The sequence below is a fragment of the Oryctolagus cuniculus genome, chromosome 4, assembly GCF_964237555.1.
Source record: "Oryctolagus cuniculus chromosome 4, mOryCun1.1, whole genome shotgun sequence".
In the NCBI taxonomy this organism is placed as follows: Eukaryota; Metazoa; Chordata; class Mammalia; order Lagomorpha; family Leporidae; genus Oryctolagus; species Oryctolagus cuniculus.
In genome coordinates, this window is record NC_091435.1 from 113,054,653 (window position 1) to 113,078,893 (window position 24,241).

Genomic DNA, 24,241 nt, shown 5'->3' on the forward strand with positions numbered 1-24,241 from the left:
CATTGATAATATTACATAATTACAGCATCTCCTGTGATTTTTAAGAAACTGCAAATGTATGGTAATGGTTCTTGAAGGAACATAAAAGCACCATTAGCACATGAACCTATTCTCCTAAGAGATGATACTTATTTAGGAAAATAGCATTGCACAATCTTCTTTTGGTAGTGTTTTGTTATAAGAACGTTCTAACATGTATCAAGTTTCCAGTTGAGCTTATTGTAGTAAACTGGATTCAGAAAGCTAACAAAATGTTAATTCGCAATGCACAGAAATCAAAATGGATATGATCTTGTTGTGGAGTCTCCTATTGCTTATTTCTGGAAGTCAACCCTCAAGGTCCTTGGCTCAAAAAAATACCGAATTTGCGGTAGATCTCTATCAAGCTATTTGCTCATCACATAAGAACAACATTATATTTTCTCCCTTTGGAACAACTTTGGTTCTTGGAATGGTACAACTGGGAGCAAAAGGAAAAGCCCAGCAACAGATAAGACAAACTTTAAAACTTCAGGAAACCTCACCTGGTGAGAACATGACACGTTTATGTATACCTGATAAGATATGGTGGAATTTATTTTTAAAATATTAGATAAAAGTTCAAAAGTTCAAGGTCATTGAAATTGAAAAAATTTTTAAAAGTTATAGAAAATATAAAATTGTAAGAAAATGGGGAATTGTAAGTATAGTTTTCATTGTTTATAATCTTTTCTAATGAAAATGTTACAAAAATAATTTACTAAGAAATTAACATCTACACAGATACGAAATTGTGTGTGTTTGCACAGCTTTTCTGGTTTGTTTCTTTTAGCCAGTTTCAGTTAATTGAGATTATGCCTGCATTTGATTCTCTGGTTTCCAGCTTTCTGCTAATGTGTACCCTGAGAGGCAGTATGATGGCTCAGTACTTGGGTGCCTGCTGCTCATGTGCGATTCCTGAGTTGAGTTCCTGGCTCCTTGCTTTGGGTCTGGCTATAGCAGGCATTTCGGAAGTGAGCCAACAGAGGGGACTGCTCTCTGTCTCTGTCTCTCTGCCTTTCAAATAGATGAAGATTTTTTTCCAAAAAAAAAAAGTTAAAGAATTTGATTAAGGAAAATTATATTATTTTTAAAAATATATTTATTGTATGCACAACAGTTTGGAATCTGTAAATATGAAAGATCTTCAAAAAGTTCACAAAAAATAAATATTATGAAAACACACTATGCATGAATTTCACATTTTTTCACTAAAATAAACCTGTGTTTTAGTTCTACTTTCCCCACACTTTTTGAAATCGCATCATACAATTTTAAATTATTTCATTTTATTACCTCTCTGGAAATACCATTACTTAATCATTCTTTAATAGGTTGTTTTCAACATGTCGCTTTAAAAAATAATGCACTCTTACCCACAATGAGACCAAGGAAAAGCATTCGTTTATGTACTTTAGAAGCATATTGTTAATATTTTAAAAGAAATTTTCAAAAAACCATTTAAATCACGCATCAGAGGCATTTTTGCTGTGTTTCTGTGGTTGTTCTGGAATCTCCCTACGGGGAGCTACTGCTTTCAGCACAAAGATGTTGCCCATTTCCCTGGCCATCTTGTGCCCTCAATTTTCATAGTGGTTTAATTTTAAACATTTACATCAGTGTCAGATAATGTGTCTTAAACATCAGTGAAGATATCTGTATTTTTGATTTGGGAATTTAATTGCCATAACAATATTTGGCTTGGCTCCAAGTAGCTATATTTAGGGTTGTATTTTTCTGGAAATACTATTTACAATGTTTTCTTTGCTTCATTTAAATAAAGGCAATTTTATATAAAAATAAGCTGGTGACAGAGAAGGTAATTACAAGAGTTTTCCTTTGTGAACAGTATGTGCTGAAGCCACTGCATTCCAGATTGAGTCTTGATTAATCTCAGCAAATCTCACAACGCCACTTCCAGGAACATTTACATCCATGATACTGCTTCAAAATGTAATAGAACATTTATGAAGATACGTAAAGTTGATTCCCTGATAAGCTAGCAAAATTAGAGTCTCTGAAATGTAAATGCCTTTAAATAGATCCATCTTGAAAACTGTGGATGGTGAACATACTAATCATAATAACAGTGATGACACTATCATAAAGCCTGTATCAGCCACTGAATTATATGCTAGATATATATTACCATATTTAATATTTATACTTACTCTGTGAGCTAAACAAGCTTGCTGTAGAAATGAGAAAACTGAGGCAAAGAAAGTTTAAGTAATTTGCCTAGGAATAATTTCAAAATTAATAAAGTGAGACTCTTGGTAAGAGTATTAGCTAAGAGTTTCATATTTTCCTTGGAAGCATATATATCAAAAATATGCATTAACATTTAAATACATATAACAAAATGTATCAGATGAATTTTCTCTTATACCCTGTTAGGGGCAGAGAGAGACACAAATGGAGAGTAAGTGCTAAAGGTGAAGAAAGACTATCAAGAAAGAAGAACATAGGAAAAAAAATCTGAAAAACAAGAGCAGGGGAAATGAGGAAATATAGGAAGAGGAGAGCCAGAGCTAAGAAAGGGTACAGAGGAATGGACTAGTGAGTTGCAAGACTAAGGAAAAGGCCCAGGGAGTCTGGAGCAAGACGGGTAGGTAGGCACTGAGGTAAAGATAGGAGGCAGTGCCTGGCAGAGCCATATTGGAACCAGAGCTAAAAGGGAAAATTAGGAACACTGATCCTGTCTGGAGGAGCATTTAAAATTGTTGTATCTTATTCTTATTAAGTGTTTCACATTGACCTTGGTTTTCAAAAAAATATTGCATTGAAATATTATTTATCTCAGCAACTGAGGTTTTTTTTTTTTTTTTCTACATGTTCCTATAAAGTTCATGACCAAGGTGAGTGTTTCATTGACTTACCTTATTCCTGTCTCTGCTTTCAATCCCCTACTTATTTTCGAAAGGTACTATTGTTGAGGCAATCTCATTTGATTTTTCCTGTTAACAACCCGTGGTCCTGGCCTACCATTTCCTTCTAACACCTGGCTTATTCTCAATGACCTACAGCTGGGCATGCAACAGCTGGCACCTAATCCCAGTGGGCCTCTGAGTTCTCAGTTCTCCTTCACTCCCTCCTTGTCAACACAACCACTCAGATTTTATCTTCCCCTTTTACTGAGCATCTGATCATGCTCCATTCTCTTTGCCTCTGATAGTGCTGAATCTAAATTGAAGATGTTTCTTTACTTCAAGAGCGTTCTGAAGACAACTGAGCCTGAATTCCTGTCCTTGGTCTTCAACTAAATGATCTTGTAACTTGGCACAAATCATGTCACTTCGCAAGATTTCTTTATGTCCCTTGGTCTCAGATTCTTGCCTGTGAAAAGAAGACTGTGGATTTGGTCATTTATTTGGACCTTTGGCTGAGTTAATCTAAATTCTGTGGATTCCCTCGTGTTCATTTTTGGATCTCCCACATGCTCACACAATTGGCCCCTGGATTCCTAATAGCAGGAGAAGAGAACACATTCTGGACTTTAGAACATTTTCTGGCAATCTAGTAAAATCAAACCAAAAGTCATAGTCACCTCGTGATTTAAAGGTTATACATGGCTCTATTTTAGGAAATGAAATAAACTTGTTCTCACTGCTTATTAGAAGCCATGCAAATGTATTCTTTTTAGTCTGGTTTAATGAGGTCATTAATCTGTAAATTGAATCATGTTTATAAGGCAGATTACTTTGCATTCTCCTCCAATCTTGTTCCAGTTGCTGACATTTTTGCCTTGACTTCTGAGTCCAGTGATTCATCAAAGGGCAGCTGTTTGTCACACAGTCTCAGACCTTAAGTACATGACATAAATCTACTTGCTCTGACAAATGAGTTGGAACTATTTTTTTGCCCTTTCTTTCTCTTCTTTTCATTTCTTTATAGATGTTCATAAATTATAAATTCCTGATAATTAGTTTCAAATTCTGTCACTACATGTCTGACCTTAATTAATTCTTTTGGAGAAACTCTGATGTCTTCACTTGGGAAGTTTTTTTCAGTTAGCCTCCTAGCTATTGGGATATTTTTTTCTGGCTTCAAAGAGCAATAAATGATTATATCTGAAATCATTACACAAACAAGTAAAACAGATTAACTTTCTTTCTTTATTTATGTAAGGAATTCCAGGGTTGCATATAATTACTGAAATTCTTCCAATCTGGCCATTTAGAAGTTTTATCTCCAAAATATTTTACTATATCTTAGTAATGGAGAATCCTGGAGTTTGGGATACAATGTTGCAAGATTGTGTGGGTTGTACTACCACAAGAACAAGTAGGCACTGAAACATAGCCTTCACTCCGCCAGACAAGATAGAAGGTCATGAAGTGGCAACCCACCGGTGAGGCCCCTATTTGCACAAAGATGTGCTGTGTACTGTTAGCTCCTTGATTAAAAATGTGTTTATAAACATACACACACACATACACACACATGCGTAATTTTCAATGGATACCTCATAGCAATTTCCTCTCAGTAATACTTTGTTTTCTAAATGGACATCTAATGATGAACCATTTGCTTGCATCACTGCCGCTTAACTGAATATAGTCAACTTTTAAGCTATGAAAGTGGAGACCATTAAAGAACTTATTGTCTGAAATGGAGTTCCCAGATGTATGACAGTTTCAGGATTAAGCCAGAAGGGAATGAAACAATTTTGGTACCATTTGGTAATGAATAGGAAGCTATTGAGCAAATTATGAGTAGACTTCTCTCATAGGCATATATAGCTTCCTGACAACACTATGGTCAGAACAAATGAGCCATAAATACAAGACCAATGGTGATTCTTTTAGCTGACTGACTCATTTGGCTAGTGGTTATAGTGGGAATGGTTAAAGATTTTTATTGTTCATGTAGACAGCCAAAGTATATGGATTCATGAAACTGAAGAAATAGACAATTCTGATTCTTACACATCTCTAGAGATGGTTATAAGTGTTATCTTGCAAATTTTAAGACCTGGACAGGTGCAGTTGCTCATAAGAGAGCAGTTCTTTTTTAATTTGAAATAAAGTAATATTGAAAAGCATTGCTTATCACTGCCATACCTCCCATCAGCATTCATTAGTATTCCCATTTTATAAGTATCACATGCTCATATTATGCAAAGAATAAGGCTCCAAACATAAATTTCTAACAACTAAAAATGAACCGAATGTGACTATAAACACAGATAATCCTCAGCCTGTGTAAATGCATATTCCTGTTTCAAATTCCAAATTTACATGGACTTTTTTTCCTATTTAAAAGTTGACTTCTCAGGGCAACCTTGTAGTGTGGCCAAGAAAGCCACTGCATGCAATGTTGGCATCCCATATGAACGGTGGTTCATGTCTTGGCTTCTCCACTTTTGATACAGCTCCCTGCTAATGGTCTGGGAAAAGCGGTGGAAGCTGATCCAAGTACTTGGATATCTGCCACCCATGTGGGAGACCTGGATGAAACTCTTGGCTCCTGGGTTTGGCCTGGCTCTGCCCTTGCCTTTACAGCCATCTGGAGGGTGAGACAGCAGATGGAAGAAAGATCTCCCTCTCTGTCTCTCTGTCTCTCTCTCTGTAACTGTGACTTACAAATAAATAAATAAATCTTAAAAAAGTTGACTTCTTTATGCATATTCTGCAGGAGATAAATGTTTAAACTATTTGTACTCACTTGGAAAGGATCATTGGTTATATCTAAGAGTGCAAAAAATGGTGATATGAATCAGCGGACTTAGATAGCAAGCTGAAAAGCTGTTGTTTTTATGTTGTTCAATATGTCAGTATACATTATAATTATTTTTTAGGAGAAGAATTTTCTGTGCTGAAGTCATTTTTCTCTGCCATCTCAGAGAAAAAACAAGAATTTACATTTAATCTTGCCAATGCCCTCTACCTTCAAGAAGGATTCGCTGTGAAAGAACAGTATCTCCATAGCAACAAGGACTTTTTTCAGAGTGCTATAAAACTGGTGGATTTTCAGGATGCAAGAGCTTGTGCAGAGACGATAAGTACCTGGGTGGAAAGCAAAACAGATGGTAAAGTTTCCCATTTTCATAAAATCATTATTTGCCATTGTATTCATGGTTTTTAATATCCTAAAGTAAAGAATGGCTGAATATTTTCTGCTACACTGGGGATCAGAGGATCAAATCTCCTATTTCATTTCACTGTTATTTAAATTAATACCAAATTTTAAAACCAGGAGTAATTGTAGGTTGCTTTGGAAATATATTGATTCTTTTATTACTTTTTGAGCAACTATTTATAGAATTCTTAATGGAAAAATTTTAGCAACCATCTTTGTTCAAGTTTAAATTATTCAAGTATGGAAGCAGGACTGGTATTTTCGGTTTGGTAGAAGTTATGTCTGTTAATCCCAAATGCCTTATTTCCCACTTATAGTGCAAATAATTAGCACATTTTAGTTGATTGTGTTGATGTTTAATAATTAATGTTAATCATCTTATCATAAACCTAGTAATCTAGACTTGAATTGCAATAGAAGTTGGCAAAACATCCAAAGTGACCACAAAGGGACAGAGTAACCTGAGAGTCACACAGACCTAAATTCAAATCCTAGAAATATGTGAGCTATGATTCAGTTAAACTGAGCTTACTACTAAAATATTTCAGAATTATTGGAACTTTTCAGCATAATAATATATGTGAAGTAGCAAGTATATACCAGGCCCCTTATGACAATAATTTGTTTTTTTATTCATCTGCTACAAAACATTGTGATATTATAAGATGCTACTTTATTCTGTATGGGAATACTCATATTGAGAAGCATAAATTATGGGATAGATGTGGTGAATGGTGCTCATAGGGATAAAGGGTTTTATGGAGAGAAAGTTAGCAAATTGTTCCCCAGGTTTGTTGGAGTCCGCAGAGGGGCTTCCCCTGGGGCATCTGTGAAGATTTTATTGCCCTATGTTATCCAGTCAAGTAACTCATTTGGTCCTGAGGAGAGAGAATTCTGGGAGCTTTCCTTGGGGGAAGGGCTGGAACTACCTAGAAGGTTATCAGGGTCTGAGCAGGACTTGGAAGTACAAAATGCTGGGCTTCTGGGACTTCTGCAGCAGACGTTGGTTTCTTCAGGCCCTTCTCACACACACACAGGCTAGTTTTTAACTTCCTGCCTAACGTTTTCCCCACTCAAGAGAAAATACCTATAATCTGATGGGGATAAATGGCCAAAGGTCTGTTTTCTGTAGCTACTTCAGAAACTGACAAGTAGATGTTGGGATGGTTATGGATGTTTTTCTCTTGCTATCTGTCCTGTGGTGTTTGAGAGTGGCCTCAGGAAGAATTGTCCTGTTTGGTCCAGAGAGCCGGTCATCTTGTCTGGTGACGTAGGCTGGAAGCCCTGCCTCAGAATGCTAGAGAATCTTGAAACAACATTTCCATAATGCCAATAAATATGCAGGAATAAATATTTTGGTTTTATTCTTCCTCCTTAGAAGACAGTTAGTGTGGGTAATCACAATGCCTAGAATGGTCTCTTATTTCCTATTTCTTAGCAAAATTCCAATTGCACTTTTTTCTTGATGAAATATTTAGTAACATTTCCCTTTATTCTCAAAGTTGAGATGTTTAGATTATAAGAAACCTAGTCCAAAACTGATCTGCAAAAAACATTTTTGCTTTACTCCTGTTCAGATCAGTTCCACTGAATCACTGTTGCATTTTTCTTCCTGCTTCTCCTTCACTCCCCCCACAGGCAAAATTAAAGACATGTTTTCCGATGAAGAGTTTGGCCCTCTGACTCGGCTTGTCCTGGTGAATGCTATTTATTTCAAGGGAGACTGGAAGCAGAAATTCAGAAAAGAAGACACACAGCTCATGAGTTTTACTAAGAAGGATGGATCAGCAATCATAATTCCTATGATGAAGGCTCTTCTGAGAACAAAATACGGTAATAAGGGAAACCATACTTTCTAATAGCGTGACTCTGGAAACTGCCAAGTATGTTTAATATTTTTCTTTTGTTTCAGGTTATTTTTCTGAATTCTCCATAAACTACCAGGTTTTGGAGTTGCCTTACAAAGGTGATGAATTTAGTTTAATCATCATACTTCCTGCAGAAGGTGTGAACATTGAAGAAGTGGAAAACCTAATTACTGCTCACCAAATCCTGGAATGGTTCTCTGAGATGCATGAAGAGGAAGTGGAAATCAGCATCCCTAGGTTGGTAATGTCATTTGATTGTAATGGTTCTTATATCACTGTTTACGGAGAAATTTAAATAGCGGCTGAAGGATAACCAGTGCTCACGAGGGCTAAGAACACCAAAGAAAAATGCACTTGAAAGTCTTACTCCACTTTGAGAGCAGAAAGCAAGGTCTTAGTCATACCTGCAACACTTCACTATGAGGACTGGACTTAGTTATTCAATTTTATTTTCTTTGAAGGAACTGAAGAAATATATGTCTTAACACTACAATTCTGGAACAAAAAGGGCTTATTATCTTTTTATTATATTAAATTGTCTTTCCATATTTTTCTCCTAACTAGAATTAATAATATTTAACTTATATTTAAAGGAAACAAGACAGAAAAAAAACTCACTTAGTGTAGTGTATTTTGTACAATAAAAACATATTAAATCACCCTTTATGGTCATTGAATTATATCATTAAATTATAAATTCTATCTCTATTTTATTAATCCTATGGTCAACTTTAGGTAATTAGCATAATATGGAAATTGTAAAGGAATTCTTAGGAAGCAATAATTATAAACACTAACTTCTTATTATCATGCTTCTAAGAAATGGGAGAAATTTGAGAGAAATCAGTGTGCCTAAATAACTCAACTCACAGTTTATCTGAAGTCTTAAAAAAGTGACAATTGTTCAATAACTTACACTCCATTTTTTCATTTCTAAATTTCTCTTCAAATCCATCAAGGCCATTGGTCTCCTAACGTCTTGGTTTTTACTGCAGTTTTCTCTTAGCCATTTCACTCACACTTAGTCATTTCTTTTTTATTTATTTATTTATTTTTTTGACAGGCAGAGTGGACAGTGAGAGAGAGAGACAAAGAGAAAGGTCTTCCTTTACCATTGGTTCATCCTCCAATGGCCGCCATGGCCAGCGGGTTGTGGCTGGTGCACCACGCTGATCCGATGGCAGGAGCCAGGTGCTTCTCCTGGTCTCCCATGCGGGTGCAGGGCCCAAGCACTTGGGCCATCCTCCACTGCACTCCTGGGCCACAGCAGAGAGCTGGCCTGGAAGAGGGGCAGCAGGGACAGAATCCGGCGCCCCGACCGGGACTAGAACCCGGTGTGCTGGCACCGCTATGTGGAGGATTAGCCTATTGAGCCACGGCGCTGGCCTCCAATTCCCTTTCAACTGTGCATCTCTGCCTTGATGTTATTCTTTCCAAGTTTTTGTTTGTTTGTTTGTTCTGTGTACCAAAACACTAGGGGATATAACTATACATGTTATAATTTACTTCAAATAACTGAAATAATAAATTTGAATTTCAATTGTTTATCTTCACCTTAACTTCTCTGTTTTGAAGTTTGGAAAGATTAATGTCTCTAGCAAATTATTGCTGAATTGAAAACTGTCAGTGCCAGGTACAACCAATGGGGTCTTGCAGGGGTCACTCAACTACTCTGAGTTGTATTTTTTCAACATAAAATGTGCACGTTTATACTTGCAGTCAAAGTATTCCCAGTTCATTCAACTTTCATAATAATGCAAGAGCCTCATATTCAATTGACAATAGAAAATGGAAGATGTTGTCACATTTCTCTTCCCAGCATTTTTAGGAACCCCTTAAGGCATGTTTCCCAGTCTGTAGTCTGGACAGCTTCTTCAAACTGGAACCACACTTCCTGTACAGTTACTTTTTTTTTTTTTTTCAGGTGTTTAATGTACTGTTTATTTCTCCATTACATCATTATTTCTAAATTTCTTTATAAATATATCTCTAACAAAATAGTGGCCAAAAGACATGATTTATATGTTTGGTAAATGTCCCATACATTAGAGATTTATACTGAAAATTTATGTGATGTACTATCCAGATCCTCATTCAGGCAGGAAAGACTTATTCTCCCGGGTACTAGATGTGCTGCCTCAGGTGGCCTTCTTAGGGGAATGCCTTGCTCAAGGTCACAACTTCTCCCCAGGGTAGGTGGCATCCAGTGATTTCTCAGCACAGTAATAAATGCCTGATCTTTGCGCCCCGACTCAGAAGGGCTCACAGCTCTAGCACTGTCATGACAAAGACTAGGTGGAGGCCTTCACTGGTTCTGCACTGCTGACCAACTTCTCCCTCTGCTCACTGCTGCTTCCCTCACCTCTCTTCACAGATGTTAACCCCTAAGTCACTCCTTAAACATTCTTCCCACTAATCTCTATCTCAAAGTCTGCTTCTTAGGAAATCCAACCTGCAAAAATGGAGGCATCTCCTTATGGATTCCAGTTCCTTTCATGTTTTTCTTTCATTGCCAGGAGCAATAACTATTCTATTTTCCAATATTTTCATTATTTGCTCTTTTTAAAAATTTATTTATTTATTTTTAATTTGCATGTATCTCATAAATACATCATTATGTACATAGTAATTCTCCCCACTGTACCTGCCCTCCCACCCATTCTACCTCCACTTCCTGCTCCTGCTCCTGTTTTATCTGAGAAAGAAAAAATAAAAAGAAAGAAAGAAAAAGTAAAGAATGAATGAAGTAAGGAATACTAAGAGAAGTGTTCCTCAACAGTCTATATAAGGGCTGGTGATCTATGTTACTGCTTCTTGAAGGTAATTTTGCTTTTTATTTCCCTTTCATCTTTTCCTTTCCTTCTTCCCCCTTTTTTCCTTTTAGCAATTTACTTGTCTTTGAAGAAGAATCCGAGGATGATACATATTTTGTGAGCTCTTATACATAACTATTACTTATGAGACATAATAATATCCTCCTTTTAATATACCAATGGGAAGTGATTCTTGAGAAAAAATTTTACTATTAAGTTTCATTGTATAATTCTTTGGGGACAGAGGTCCTGTGTGGGAAGTTAGTATGTACTGACTCCTGTTGTTTGTTTAACAAATACAACTCTTAGGTGTGAAACGAATATCACCCAAGGCTCGTGACTTGATCTGCTTTGGCTATGGAAGCCTTTTGGATCCACTAGCTTGAAAAGGCCATCAGAAAACTGGAAGTTCTCTCCTCCATTCAGAGAAAAGTATCTCCTTCTTTGGTGGCCACTTCTTTCCACTGGGGTCTCACTCACAGTGGTCCATTTTATAGGATATTTTTTTCCCAAAGTGTCTTGGTTTTCCATGCCTGCTATGCTTCCCCTGGGCTTTCCAGCTAGACCAGAGTGACTTCAGGGCTGATTCTGAGGTTAGAGTGCTACGTAAAGCAAATGTTGTTCTATGAGTCTGCTGTATGGACTGCTTCCCATGTTGGAGCCTTCACACCTTTTTAATTCTGTCTATTATGGTTTGCATACACTTAGTCCTATTTGTATGATCACTTAATCATTTGATCCTATCAATATGGTCATTTTACCACTTTATCCTGTCTATTTGGTCTTTTAAATACTTAAGCTGCTATTTTTACCAGCCAGCTTAAGGGATTCTGTGGTTCTATGGCAATTTTTTTAGCTGCATCTTTAGAATTGAGTCTGTAGGAAAGTATGTAGGACTAGACTGCTTTGTGGTTATGCACTTCATATATTTCATGACCATAGCTTTGAGATCTAGGTAATTCTCCTCCCCATTCCTGCCCCCCCCAAACTACCATCCCCCTCCCTCTTACCTTCCCTATTCTCACTCTTATTCTTTACTATTTTCAATTAACTTTATACATATATGATTAACTCTATGTTTAGTATAGAGTTCAATGATTCATGAGAGGGAGAAAAAGTAAGGAAAATATTATAAAGGAAAAGATAATCAAAATATAGAATAAAGAGACATTCCTCAGCAGTCAAGAGAAGGGCTGTTCAAAATCATTGCTTCTCATAGTGTCAATTTCATTTCTACATGTTGCCTTTTATCACCTGTCAGTAAGAAGATGTAGAATTTGTCCCTTTGAGACCAGCCTATTTCGCTAAGTATGACGTCTTGCAGTTTCATCCATTTTGTTGCAAATGACCAGACTTTATTTTTTTTATAGCTGTGTAGTATTCCATGGTGTATATATCCCACAATTTCTTTATCCAACCTTCAGTTGATGGGCATTTGGACTGACTCCGTGTCTTTGCTATTGTAAACTGAGCTGAAATAAACATGGAGGTGCAGATAGCTCTTTCATATGCTGATTTAATTTTCCTTGGGTAGATTCCCAGGAGTGGGATGTCTGGGTCATACGGTGGGTCTATATTTAGATTTCTGAGGTATTTTCATTCTATCTTCCATAGTGGCTTTACCAGTTTACATTCCCACCAACAGTGGATTAAGGTGCGTTTTCCCTCACATTCTCAACAGCATTTGTTGTTTGTTGATTTCTGTATGAAAGCAATTCTAACTGGGGTGAAGTGAAACCTCATTGTGGTTTTGATCTGCATTTCTCTGACAGCTAATGATCCTAGCATTTTTTCATGTGTCTGTTGGCCATTTGAATTTCTTCCTTTAAAAATGTCTGTTTAAGTCCTTTGCCCATTTCTTAACTGGATTATTTGTTTTCTTGTTGTTGAGTTTCTTGACCTCTTTATATAATCACATATATAATCCCATTTTTCTATTTTTGCTTTGATTACCTGTGCCTCTGGAGTCTTTTCCAGAAATTCTTTGTCTATACTAATGCCTTGTAGAGTTTACCCAATGTTCTCTAATAATTTGATGGTGTCAGGTCATAGATTTAGGTCTTTAATCCATTTTGAGTGGATTTTGGTCAAAAGTTTCAGGTAGTGGTCTTGCTTCATGCTTCTGCATGTGGTGATGCAGTTTTTCCAGCACCATTTGTTGAAGAGAATGTCCTTGCTCTAGGGGTTGATTTTAGCTTCTATGTCAAAAATTAGCTGGTTGTAGATATTTGGATTGATTTGGGGTGTTTTTATTCTGTTCCATTGGTCTATCCATCTGTTTCTGTAACAGTACCAGGTTGTTTTGATTACAACTACCCTGTAGGATGTCTTGAAATCTGATATTGTGATGCGTCAAGCTTTTTGTTGTTGTTGTGTAATATTGCTTTAGCAATTTGGGGTCTCCTATGTTCCATAAATTTCAACATCATTTTTCTATATCTGTGAAGAATGTCTTTGGTACTTTTGTATCACGCTGAATCTGAAAATTGCTTTTGGTAATATGGACATTTTGATGATATTGATTCCTTCAATCCATGAACATGGGAGATTATTCTTTTTTTGACTTCTATTTCTTCCTTTAATGTTTTGTCATTCTCATCATTAAATTATTTGACATTCTTGGTTAAATTTATTCCAAAGTATTTTAATCTTTTGGTAGCGATTATGCATGGGATTGATCTTAGAAGCTCTTTTTCAGCTGTGACATTGTCTGCATATACAAGGGCTATTGATTTTTGTGTGTTGATGTTATATCCTGCTACATTTCCAAACTCTTCTATGAGTTCCAATAGTCTCTTAATGGAGTCTTTTGGATTCCCTATTTATAGGATCATGTCATCTGTGAATACAGATAGTTTGACTTCCTCCTTCCCAATCTGCATCCCGTTGATTTGCTTTCCTTGTCTAATGGTTCTGGTTAAAACTTGCAGGACTATATTGAAAAGCAGTGATAGGGCTGGTGCCACGGCTCACTTGGCTAATCCTCTACCTGTGGTGCTGGCATCCTGGGGTTTTAGTCCTGGTTGGCGTAATGGATTCTGTCCCGGTTGCTCCTCTTCCAGTCCAGCTCTCTTCTGTGGCCCAGGAAGACAGTGAAGGATGACCCATGTGCTTGGGCCCTGCAGCTGCATGGGAGACCAGGAAGAAGTACCTGGCTCCTGGCTTCGGATCAGCGCAGTGTGCTGGCTGTAGTGGCCATCTGGAGGGTGAACAATGGAAGGAAGACCTTTCTCTGTCTCTCTCACAGTCTAACTCTACCTGTCACAGAAAAAAAAAAAAAAGCAGTTGTAGGCATCCTTGTCTGGTTCCAGATCTTAGTGGGATTGCTTCCACCTTTTCCCTGTTCAATAGGACACTGGCTGTGGGTTTGTCATATATTGCTTTGATTGTGTTGAGAAGTGTTTCTTCCATTCCCAATCCACTTAAAGTTTTCATCATGAAAGGGTGTTATATTTTGTCAAGCGCTTTCTCCACATCTATTGAGATAATATGATTTTTATTCTTCAGTTCGCTAATGTGATGTATCACATTCATTGATTTTCAAATATTGTACTATCCCTGCATACCAGGAATAAATCCCATTTGGTCTGTGTGGATGATCTTTCTGTTGTTTAGTTGGATTCAATTGGCTAGTATTCTTTTGAGGATTTCTGTGTATGTGTTCATCAGAGAGATCAGTCTGTAGTTCTCTTTCTCTGTTGTATCTTTTTCAGGTTTAGGAATTAAGGTGATGTTGGCCTCATAGAAAGAATTTGGGAGGATTCCCTCCCCTTCCATTGTTTTGAATAACTTTAGAAGAATTGGAGTCAGTTATTCTTTAAATGTTTAGTAGAATTTAGTGGTGAATCCATCCATTTCTGGGCTTTTCTTTTTTCAGAGGGTCTTTATTACTGATTGGAGTTTTGTCTTGGTTTTTATTGGTATGTTTAGGATTCCTATGTCTTCATGGCTCAATTTAGGTAGGTTGTATGTATCAAAGAATCTATCCATTTTTTTTAGGCTTCCTGCTTTGTTGGTATAAAGCTTTTTGTATTAATTTCTGATGATTCTTTTTATATCTATGGTGTCTATTGTTATATTTCCTTTTTCATCTCTGATTTTATTAATTTGGGTCTTCTCCCTTTTTTTGGTTAGTTGGTCCAATGGTGTGTCAATTTTATTTATTTTTTCAAAGAATCAGCTCTTCATTTTGCTGATTTTTGTATTGTTTTGTTGATTTCAATTTTGTTGATTTCTTCTCTAATTTTAATTATTTCTTTTCTCCTACTAGTTTTGAGTTTCATTTGCTGTTGTTTTTCTACATCTTTGAGATGCATTGATAGCTCATTTCTTTGGTACCTCTCCAATTTCTTGATGTAGGCTCCAACTGCTATAAACTTTCCTCTTAACACTGCTTTTGCTGTATCTCATAAGTTATGATACATTTTATTGTCACCTTCATTTACTTCCAGAAAGTTTTTGATTTCTCTTTTGATTTCTTCAATAACTCACTGATCATTCAGGAGCATATTGTTCAGTCTCCGTGTGTTTGCATATGTTCTGAGGATTCCCAAGTTGTTGATTACCAGCTTCATTCCATTCTGGGCAGGGAATATGCATGGTATGATTTGATATTTTTGAATTTGCTGAGACTTTCTTTATGGCCTAGCATGTGGTCAATCCTAGAGAAAGTTCCATGTACTGGTGAAAAGAATGTGTGGTTTGTGGCTGTAGGTTGGAAAGTTCTGTAGATATCCATTATGTCCATTTGGTCTATAGTGTTTATTAACTCTGTTGTGCTGATTTTCTGTCTGGTTGATCTGTCCATTGCTGAAAGTAGGGGACATCAATACCTCACTTTATATTATATTTTATTTGAGTCTATATCTCCCTTTAAATCCATTAACTTATTTTAGATAGCCAGGTGACCTGTAATTAGGTTCATGACTATTTATAATAGTTACATCTTACTGTTGAATTGATCCCTTAATCATTCTATAGTGCCCTTCTTTGTCTCTTTTAATAGTTTTTGTGTTAAAGTCCATTTTGTCTGATATAAGGGTGGCTATGCCAGCTCTTTTCTGGTTTCTGTTAGCATGAATATCTTTTACCATCCTTTCACTTCCAGTCTGTGAGCATCTTTGTTGGTGAGATGTGTTTCTTGTAGGCAGCAAATAGATAGGTTTTATTTTTTAATCCATTTAGCTAGTCTGTATCTTTTAACTGGGGGAGTTGAGGCCATTTACATTCAGGCTGAGTATTGTTAGGTAATGACTTTGCCTTGACATATTTCTGTTAATAGTCCTAATTTTTTACTTTGGGTTTCCTTTGTACTTTTACTGGGCCATTTTCTGCACTCACTTCCTTTGTAGTGATGTTCCTGTTTCTGTGGTTCTGTGTGTAGCACATCCTTGAGCATCTTTTTAGGGATGGGTAGGTAGCTACAAAGTCTTTCAATTTCTATTTGTTATGGAAGATCTTTATGTCTCCTCACTCATAAATGAGAGCTTTGCAGGGTACGGTATTCTGGGTTGACAGTTTTGTTCTCTTAGGACTTGGAATATATCTCAGCATTCTCTCCTTGCCTGTAGGGTTTTTGATGAGAAGTCTGCAGTGAGCCTAATTGGAGATCCTCTGAATGTGATTTGGTATATCTCTCATGTACATTTTTTTTTTCGTGTGTGTGTGTGTGTATGTGTAGACAAGGGCTTCTTGATTTTTTTTTTTTACAGGCAGAGTGGACAGTGAGAGAGAGAGAGAGACAGACAGAAAGGTCTTCCTTTGCCGTTGGTTCACCCTCCAATGGCCGCCGCAGCCAGCACGCTGCGGCTGGCGCACCGCGCTGATCCGATGGCAGGAGCCAGGTGCTTCTCCTGGTCTCCCATGGGGTGCAGGGCCCAAGCACTTGGGCCATCCTCCACTGCACTCCCTGGCCACAGCAGAGAGCTGGCCTGGAAGAGGGGCAACCGGGACAGAATCCGGCTCCCCGACCGGGACTAGAACCCGGTGTGCCGGCACCGCTAGGCGGAGGATTAGCCTATTGAGCTGCGGTGCCGGCCTTCATGTACATTTTAAGATCTTTTCTTTATGTTTTACTGTGGAGTGTTTTACTACAATGTGAAGATCTTTTCTGATCATGTCTATTTGGAGTTCTGTGTACTTCCTGTACTTGAATGCTTCTTTTTTTCTCCAGTTTGGGGAAGTTTTCTGCTATTATTTCATTAAGAAGGCCTTCTAATCCTTTCTCTCTTCCCATGCCTTCCAGAACTCCCAGACTCATATGTTTGGTCGTTTGATAGTATTTTCTAGATCTCCAACAGTGGTTTCCATTTTTCTAATTTCTTCTTCTTCTCCTTCTTCTTCTTTTTTTTTTTCTTCTTCTTCTTTTTGGTCTTACTGTAAAATTTCCAGAAATTTGTCTTCTAGTTCTGATATTTTTTTCTTCTGTCTCCATATTATGTTAAGGGTTTCCACTCCATTTTTTTATTTCATCTATTTAATTCTTCATTTCTAGTATTTCATTTTGACTTCTCTTTAATATCTTAATTTCATGGGAAAACTTTTCATTTAGTTCATGAATTTTCTTTTGATTGCTTCTAAGTAATCTGATGATTAATTTTCTGAATTATGTTTCTGGCATATCCTTGATTTCTTCATCTTTACCTTCTACTATTGAAGTGTTGTAGTGTTCCTTTGGGATGTTCATACTGTCTTTCTTTCCTCATTTAATGTTTTTCCTTTGTTTTTCAGCATTTGTGTATTTTTTTTTTTGGTCTGGTTGCTTTTCTATTTTAGTGTCTTTGTGGTTTGGTGGGACATCTATACTTTCACTGAGTACCAAGAGTTGTGTGCTGGATGTGGCCTGGGTGTTCTGTTCAATATTCCAGGGTGGAGCAGGTATCCAGGGTAAGGCCCTGAGGGGTTTGTAGCTTTCCTCTCGTTATTTGGTTGGAGGAGGTTTTTCACCTCTGTTGGTGTGACCCGCTCTTTTCCTCACAGTTCTGAGATGCCCTGGTGTTAGTCTCTGGTGTGTTCAGCTCTAGATTGTCCTGATTAACAAACTGCACCTCTAATTTGTGGAGGCTTTCCTGTGCGGATGGTTCCCTCTGCTATGAGTTGCTATGGGTCTGTATGTTGTGAGTGGGTTCCTTGTGTCCCACCTACTGGAGCCTGGCTCACTTTTCAATGATAGGGTGGGACAGGTACAAGCTTCTGATAGTCAGGAATTCTCCTTGTTGTACAACTCATGTGGTGGGGGAAGACATTCTTCTGAATTATTGTGTTTCTCATTCCTGGGTGTGGGCTGAGGTAAGGTGACCCTCGCTATTGATAGGTGTGCTCATGGGAGGCAAGGGTGGCAGTCTCTTGCTTGTGTACAAAAATGCAAAAAACAAAGGGGGAAAGTGGTTTCTCCCAGCCAGCTGCAAGTTCAGGTGGGAGGAGGGGGAAGGGGGGTGGGCAGGGACTTGCCCGGCCTCTCTATTTGATTCTACTTTCTCTTTTTTCCCTGTATGGAACTTCAAAAGCAGTTAGCCAAGCACTCCCTCCTGCAGCTACCTGCAGTTCCGTGGACCCATGGATTCCCTTCTCACCTGGTCTGCTGTGGGTGGGTGCTGACCTCCCTTGTCCGAGCCTCTGCCGTTTCCCTTTCTTATTTGCTCTTTCAGTGCAGACCTGCTCAGTCTCTACTGTTCTCTTGGGTTTCTCACTGCAAATTTCCATGGCTTTATTTCAGGCATATATCTTCTCGCATCACATTATTTGGATCATCCTGTCCCTATTCACCATCTTGGAACCCTTACAATTACTTCTATTATGTAGGTATCAGACTTCTCTCAATTATTCCAGCCCCAACAGTTTTATATTGAATAGTGTCTCTGCCATGATCTTTTAAAATATTTATTTATTTGAAAGTCAGAGTTATAGAGAATGGGAGGGAGGGAGAGAGAGTGAGAAAGAGAGAAAATCTTTCACCTTTCAACCACTTGTTCACTGCCCAACACTCCCCAAATGGGTGCAATGGCATGGTTGGGCCAGGCCAAAGCCAGGAGCCAGGAGCTTCTTCTGGGTCTCTCATATGGGTGGAGATCTTGGGTTATCTTCCTCTGCTTTCCCAGCTATAGTAGCAGGGGGCAGGATTGGAAATAGAGCAGTTGGAACTTGAACTGGTGCCCATATGGAATGTCAGTGTCGCAGGTGGTGGCTTAACCTGTTATGCCACAGAGCCAGCCCCAGTCTCTTTTCTCTTAATTCATATGTTGAATTCTTAACCCAGAATGTAACATCCTAATAAGACCTTATTTAGAGGTTCAAAGAATTGCAAAACTAATCAAGTTAAAGCAAAGTAATTAGAATGGGCTCTAATCCATTATGAATGATGTCCTTGTAAAGAGGGGAAAATCTAGACATAGACTTGTACATAATGAGCAGACATTTTGAAAAGAAGTGAGTAAAAGGTGGCTTCTGTAAGCCAAAGAGAGAGGTTTAGAAAGTATTTCCTTCATAGCTCTCCAAAGGAATCAATACTTCCAACACTATGATTTTGAACTTCTGACCTTCATAACTGTGGGATAATAAATCTCCATTTAATCAGTACCCTGTTTGTGGTACTTCATCATGGATCCCTAACAAACTCATGCTTGTAAGAGCAACTTCAATGTTTGATCAAACTTTATTGAAGCTCAGTGACAGTTAATTGGGCTTTCAACGTAGAAAGTAACTTAGAAGTGGCTATTAGGCATGGCCATTCCTGATGTGTAGCCCATTTCTTTTGAGTCACCTCTTGCCTGTTGATTTCCTCAGCCTAATATTGCCATCATACCAGGACATACCCTCCCACAAAAGGCTACCTTTACCATTTCCCTTTCACATTTGAAACCCTAGGGAGAACAGCATTTTCATGTCATATAGGGTAGCTAATATTGTTATCTTCTCAAACATCTCTACCTCTACCTCTGAAATTCTAATTGCAAAATGAAAAAGTCCATTACATAGCTTTCCAAAACAAGTGAACAATTTGCCTTATAAGATAAATTTGAATCCTCATATATATAGAAACACAAACATTAGTTGGCAGTTGTACTTCTTGTTTCCATACAAATTTCAGCCACCAAAGATTTGTTTAAAAGCTTGGTGGCGGTTTTACTTGAAGTATCTCATTATATCTCCTCATAGCACAAAGTTTGGCAAATAGAAGGAGATAAATAAATGATGGCTATTTTTCTCTTGTTGAGAAGATCACCATCTAGATAGTTCCAAGTTAGGATCACAGTCTGTCCTGACTTCTCAATCTCTCCTACTACTTTACCTTCTCTGGTAGGTCCTTCTCCATTATGTGATAAGTCAGTTTCCACTCATTTTTCAAAACTTCCTTTCAAGTTACCTCTTCCATATCAATTTTCCCAAACAGGCCCAGTTAGAACAAGCTATTCCTCTCTTTATTTCTAGACTATTTCCTACAGACTTGGATCTGTACTGTATTGCATTGCCATTTCTCGCTAACATTCTTGTCTATCCTGTTAAGATGTGAGTTCTGGGACAGAGGGTTATGTCTCGTTCATTTTGGTTTCCACAATCTCTAGCACATTTCATTGGATGAATACAAAGTATGTGCTAAATGAGTACTGTTGAGTTAAATTGCATAAATATTTTCAAGGAAAGAGATTCTATGTTGTTATCCATTGTCTAATTTTAAACATCTCAAAAGCCAGAATTCAACTTTCCTGTCACTCTAATTCATTCCCTCTGAGGATCTTGATGCAGCACCCCCTCCTTCCCATATGTGCAGCATAATGAAACATAGGATGTCAGCCATGCACTTGGAAATTTCTCTCTAGAGAAGAAAAAGAAATGAGAGTTTTTTAGATTTTTCTGTTAAATTCTCAGGGCATAAAATTTTGATTTTGACTTTTTAATCACATTAATACAGCATTCCATTTATAATATCTTTGCTTTTCACTGAAAGAATGTTTTCTTATTTCTTAAAGGAATATTTTTATATGTTAGGTTCATTAATATTTTAGCTCATAGTACGCACATATTGAATTGCTTCTTTAGAACTAAAGCCATGTACTGAAAGTTCTGAGATATTTTCTCTCCAAGTGAACAATTCCTTTACACAGAAAAATACTCATTTAAAATATGTGCTCTGTGCAAAAGAGGTAAAACTACATAGGCTCAACAGATCCTTTAGGGTAGATCAGAAGATTTTTATTTTATTATTCAGATAATGTGGTTCTTTTATATATTGATGGATGCATAATTGTTTTTAAACTGATAATGAAAGATTTTGGCAAAATTAGAAGAGTTTAAGCAACTGTGTTGCTTTCCTAGAGCTGCTCTAATAAAAGAATAAAGCAGATTAGACAGTTGAAAACACTAGAAATGGCTTCCCTCACAGTTCGGGTAGTTGAGGTCTAAAGGCAAGGCATCAGCAGGGCCACACTATTTCAGACTGGAGGTAGAATCCTTCCTTGCCCCTTCCCAGCTCCTGGGTGCTGCTGGCAGTCCATGAGGTTCCCCTGCTTGTAGGTACCTCATTCCATTCTTTGTCATCTGTCTTCACATGGCATTCTCATATCTTATAAGGACATCAGTCATATTGGATTAAAGGTCCACTCTACTCCAGTATAACTCTCAATTTAATTATTGCTACAATGACCTTATTTCCAAATAAAATCACTTTATAAGGTACAGGGACTTAGGGATTCAACATAGTAATTTTGTGGGGGGGGGATATAATTTTATTCATAAAAGCAACTGAATTCTGTGGTGTTGTTAAATAAAATATCTTTTTGTGGCAAAATTAGGCAAACACAAAAGAGAAAATTAATCATAAGGATACTTGTATGTGAGGTGTAGTAGGCAGGAATAGATAAGTGATGATCTATAGGTACTCCTTAAGGAATACTTCTTTCCCTCTTTGATGTATAACTAGTTTAGAATCAAGGTAAAAAAGATGCAGTCTAAAAATACTAGGGTGCTCTCTAGGGTTTATCATCTATAACATGCTAGCTATCTAACTTTAGAGACTGTCCTGCAGTAGGATATCATCTAGGATACCATATTACTTTGTCTAAATATAATCTTGTAAATACCTTAGGAAAATTTTTCTTATTTTGAAGAGTTTAACACATACTTACCATATACCAGATTGCTCTGTGTATAAGAAGGGTTTGTTTTGTTTTGTTTTGTTTTGTTTTTGACAGGCAGAGTTAGACAGTGAGAGAGAGAGAGACAGACAGAAAGGTCTTCCTTTTTCCGTTGCTTCACAACCCAAGTGGCCGCTATAACTGGCGCATTGCCGCCGACGCGCTGCTCCGATCCGAAGCCAGGAGCCAGGTGCTTCCTCCTGGTCTTCCATGTGGGTGCAGGGCCCAAGGACCTGGGCCATCCTCTGCTGCCCTCCTGGGCCACAGCAGAGAGCTGAACTGGAAGAGGAGCAACTGGGACAGAACCGGCGCCCCAACCGGGACTAGAACCCGGGGTGCCTGTGCCGCAGGAAGAGATTAGCCTAGTGAGCCGCAGCGCCGGCCAAGAAGTGTTTTAAGAATATAGTATGGTTACATGTATGAGCAAAAGTTATCATTTGGTACATGTATATAAGGAAGATAAGTAAGTGACTTTCATTTGTATGACACTCAGCTTTGTAAATGATTTAGCATTTATATTTTAATACTAAATCCTGTGGCTCCATAGTCTGACTTGACTATATATCATATTTCACAGATAAGTAAATGGAGTCACTCAAACAGTAAACTGATTGTCATTCAACTAGTGTTGGGAGAGGAAGGATTAGCTCTATGTCTTTTGGCTCACAATTTTATAAATTTGTTTTTTTATTAAACAGTTGATTTCCTGTTATGGGCAAAAGGTTAAGACAGACATAAAGGATATTGCTAATATGGTTATGCTTAGATGGAATAGTAGAAGATTTTAATGAGAAATATACCAGGACAATGCAGCAATGTATAATAAGTGCTAACAGGTGCTATAACCAGGAGAAACTAGGAAGTTCATGGAAAAAGAGTAGGTCATGGTCAGTGAGCACCAAAGAATGTACCTGTAAACAAAGACTGCATGGAAGAAGAACATGAGCAGGTCTTTAAAGACTCAGGAGAGGTAAGTCTCATAAACAAAGGGGTTTATTGAAAATGTTGAAGCGAGACGGTGGAATGATTTACAGCAGTGTTTTAAAAAGATATATTTGTTAGTTACACCGACTTTGGTCATGCCAGTAACTTGCTTAAAATTTTTCTTTCTTCCTAATTTCCTTCCCTTTTATTATAATTTTTTGTAGATAACTTCTATTGATTCTGAAGCCAAAGTTGGGATTTTAGAAATCCTTTGTGATTGTTCTACACAGGATTTTATAAACATCTTCCTTTCTCCTTGCTGGGAAAAGTTGTCTTTGACCTTGTGTTTATAACATAGCAGTTATACTAAAATTGTTTGTTCATTTTCCCACTGGTCTATGAACTGAGACCAGGAGATAGTCATGTTCCGTTTCTGTGAGTGCAACACAAACACAAATCTGAAAAATGGTAGCTATTCAAGAATGTTTGTTGTCCTAAGCAGTAGTAGTGATGTTCAGGATTTTTAAAGGGGGAAAGACTGAAACCCCAGAGGTCAGTTCAGAAACTACTGACCAATTCAGGCCGTATGCAATGAGTGTTTGAAGGCAGCAGTTACACAGAGAAGAGTGAAGCAGGAAAGCATTTTTTTGCAGAGCATGGCTAATGGATATGGCTTAGGAAGGAATAGGTTGCTCTGAGGTTCTAAGCTTGATTTATAAGGACAATGATAGTATTGTGGTTTCTTGCTCTTTTGTTGCAGACCTTAACTGAGTGCCATAGATTTACGGAAAGTTCAGAGAGTGCTCGAAGCCCCAGAAATTATTTAGAATTTTTTATGTATGTGAGGTCATATACGTATTTTTCTAATGAGAGGCTGTACAGATTTCATTGGATGATGTGGAGATCTGGATTTTTAACTTATTAAGAACGACTTTTATTTAAAAGTAAACTAATATCTAAATAATACCAACAGTTTTTCAAGATGTACCATTCTTTAAAAAATACTAACTGATGTGACATGGCCTAATATCTTTTATCAACAACTTAAACTGGAACATGGAAAATAGAACATATTATTGAAGACCAAGAGCTTTATTGTTTTCTAACTCTATTACTTTAATAGAGTTAGTTGTCTACTATTTTTTCTCTTTTCTTTCAGATTACATTTGACTTTTAGAAATTAATTAAGTTCAGAGGCAGAGGAACAGACAGAGACACCCAGACTGACATACAGAGATTCCGTTTACCAGCTTGCTCCTCCAGATGACTGTAAAGACCAGGGTGGGACTACACCAAAGCTAAGATTTCAGAGTTCAATCCAGGCCTCCCATCTCTATGGCAGAGATCCATCATCTGTTGCTTCTCAGGGTACAAATTCACAGGAAGCTGGAATCAGGAACAGAACTGG

General features: G+C 37.5%; 1 protein-coding gene across 1 annotated transcript in view; it reads left to right on the forward strand.

The window, feature by feature from the left end:
- Positions 1 to 277: 277 nt before the first annotated feature.
- The window catches only part of SERPINI2 (serpin family I member 2), a 41,045-nt gene continuing 17,081 nt past the window's right edge, over positions 278 to 24,241 (forward strand). The window contains exons 1-4 of the mRNA XM_002716373.5: positions 278 to 527; positions 5,819 to 6,049; positions 7,738 to 7,932; positions 8,012 to 8,204. Coding sequence (XP_002716419.1) covers positions 281 to 527; positions 5,819 to 6,049; positions 7,738 to 7,932; positions 8,012 to 8,204 — 866 coding nt within the window. The 5' untranslated portion in view covers positions 278 to 280. The remainder of the gene's footprint in view (positions 528 to 5,818; positions 6,050 to 7,737; positions 7,933 to 8,011; positions 8,205 to 24,241) is intronic.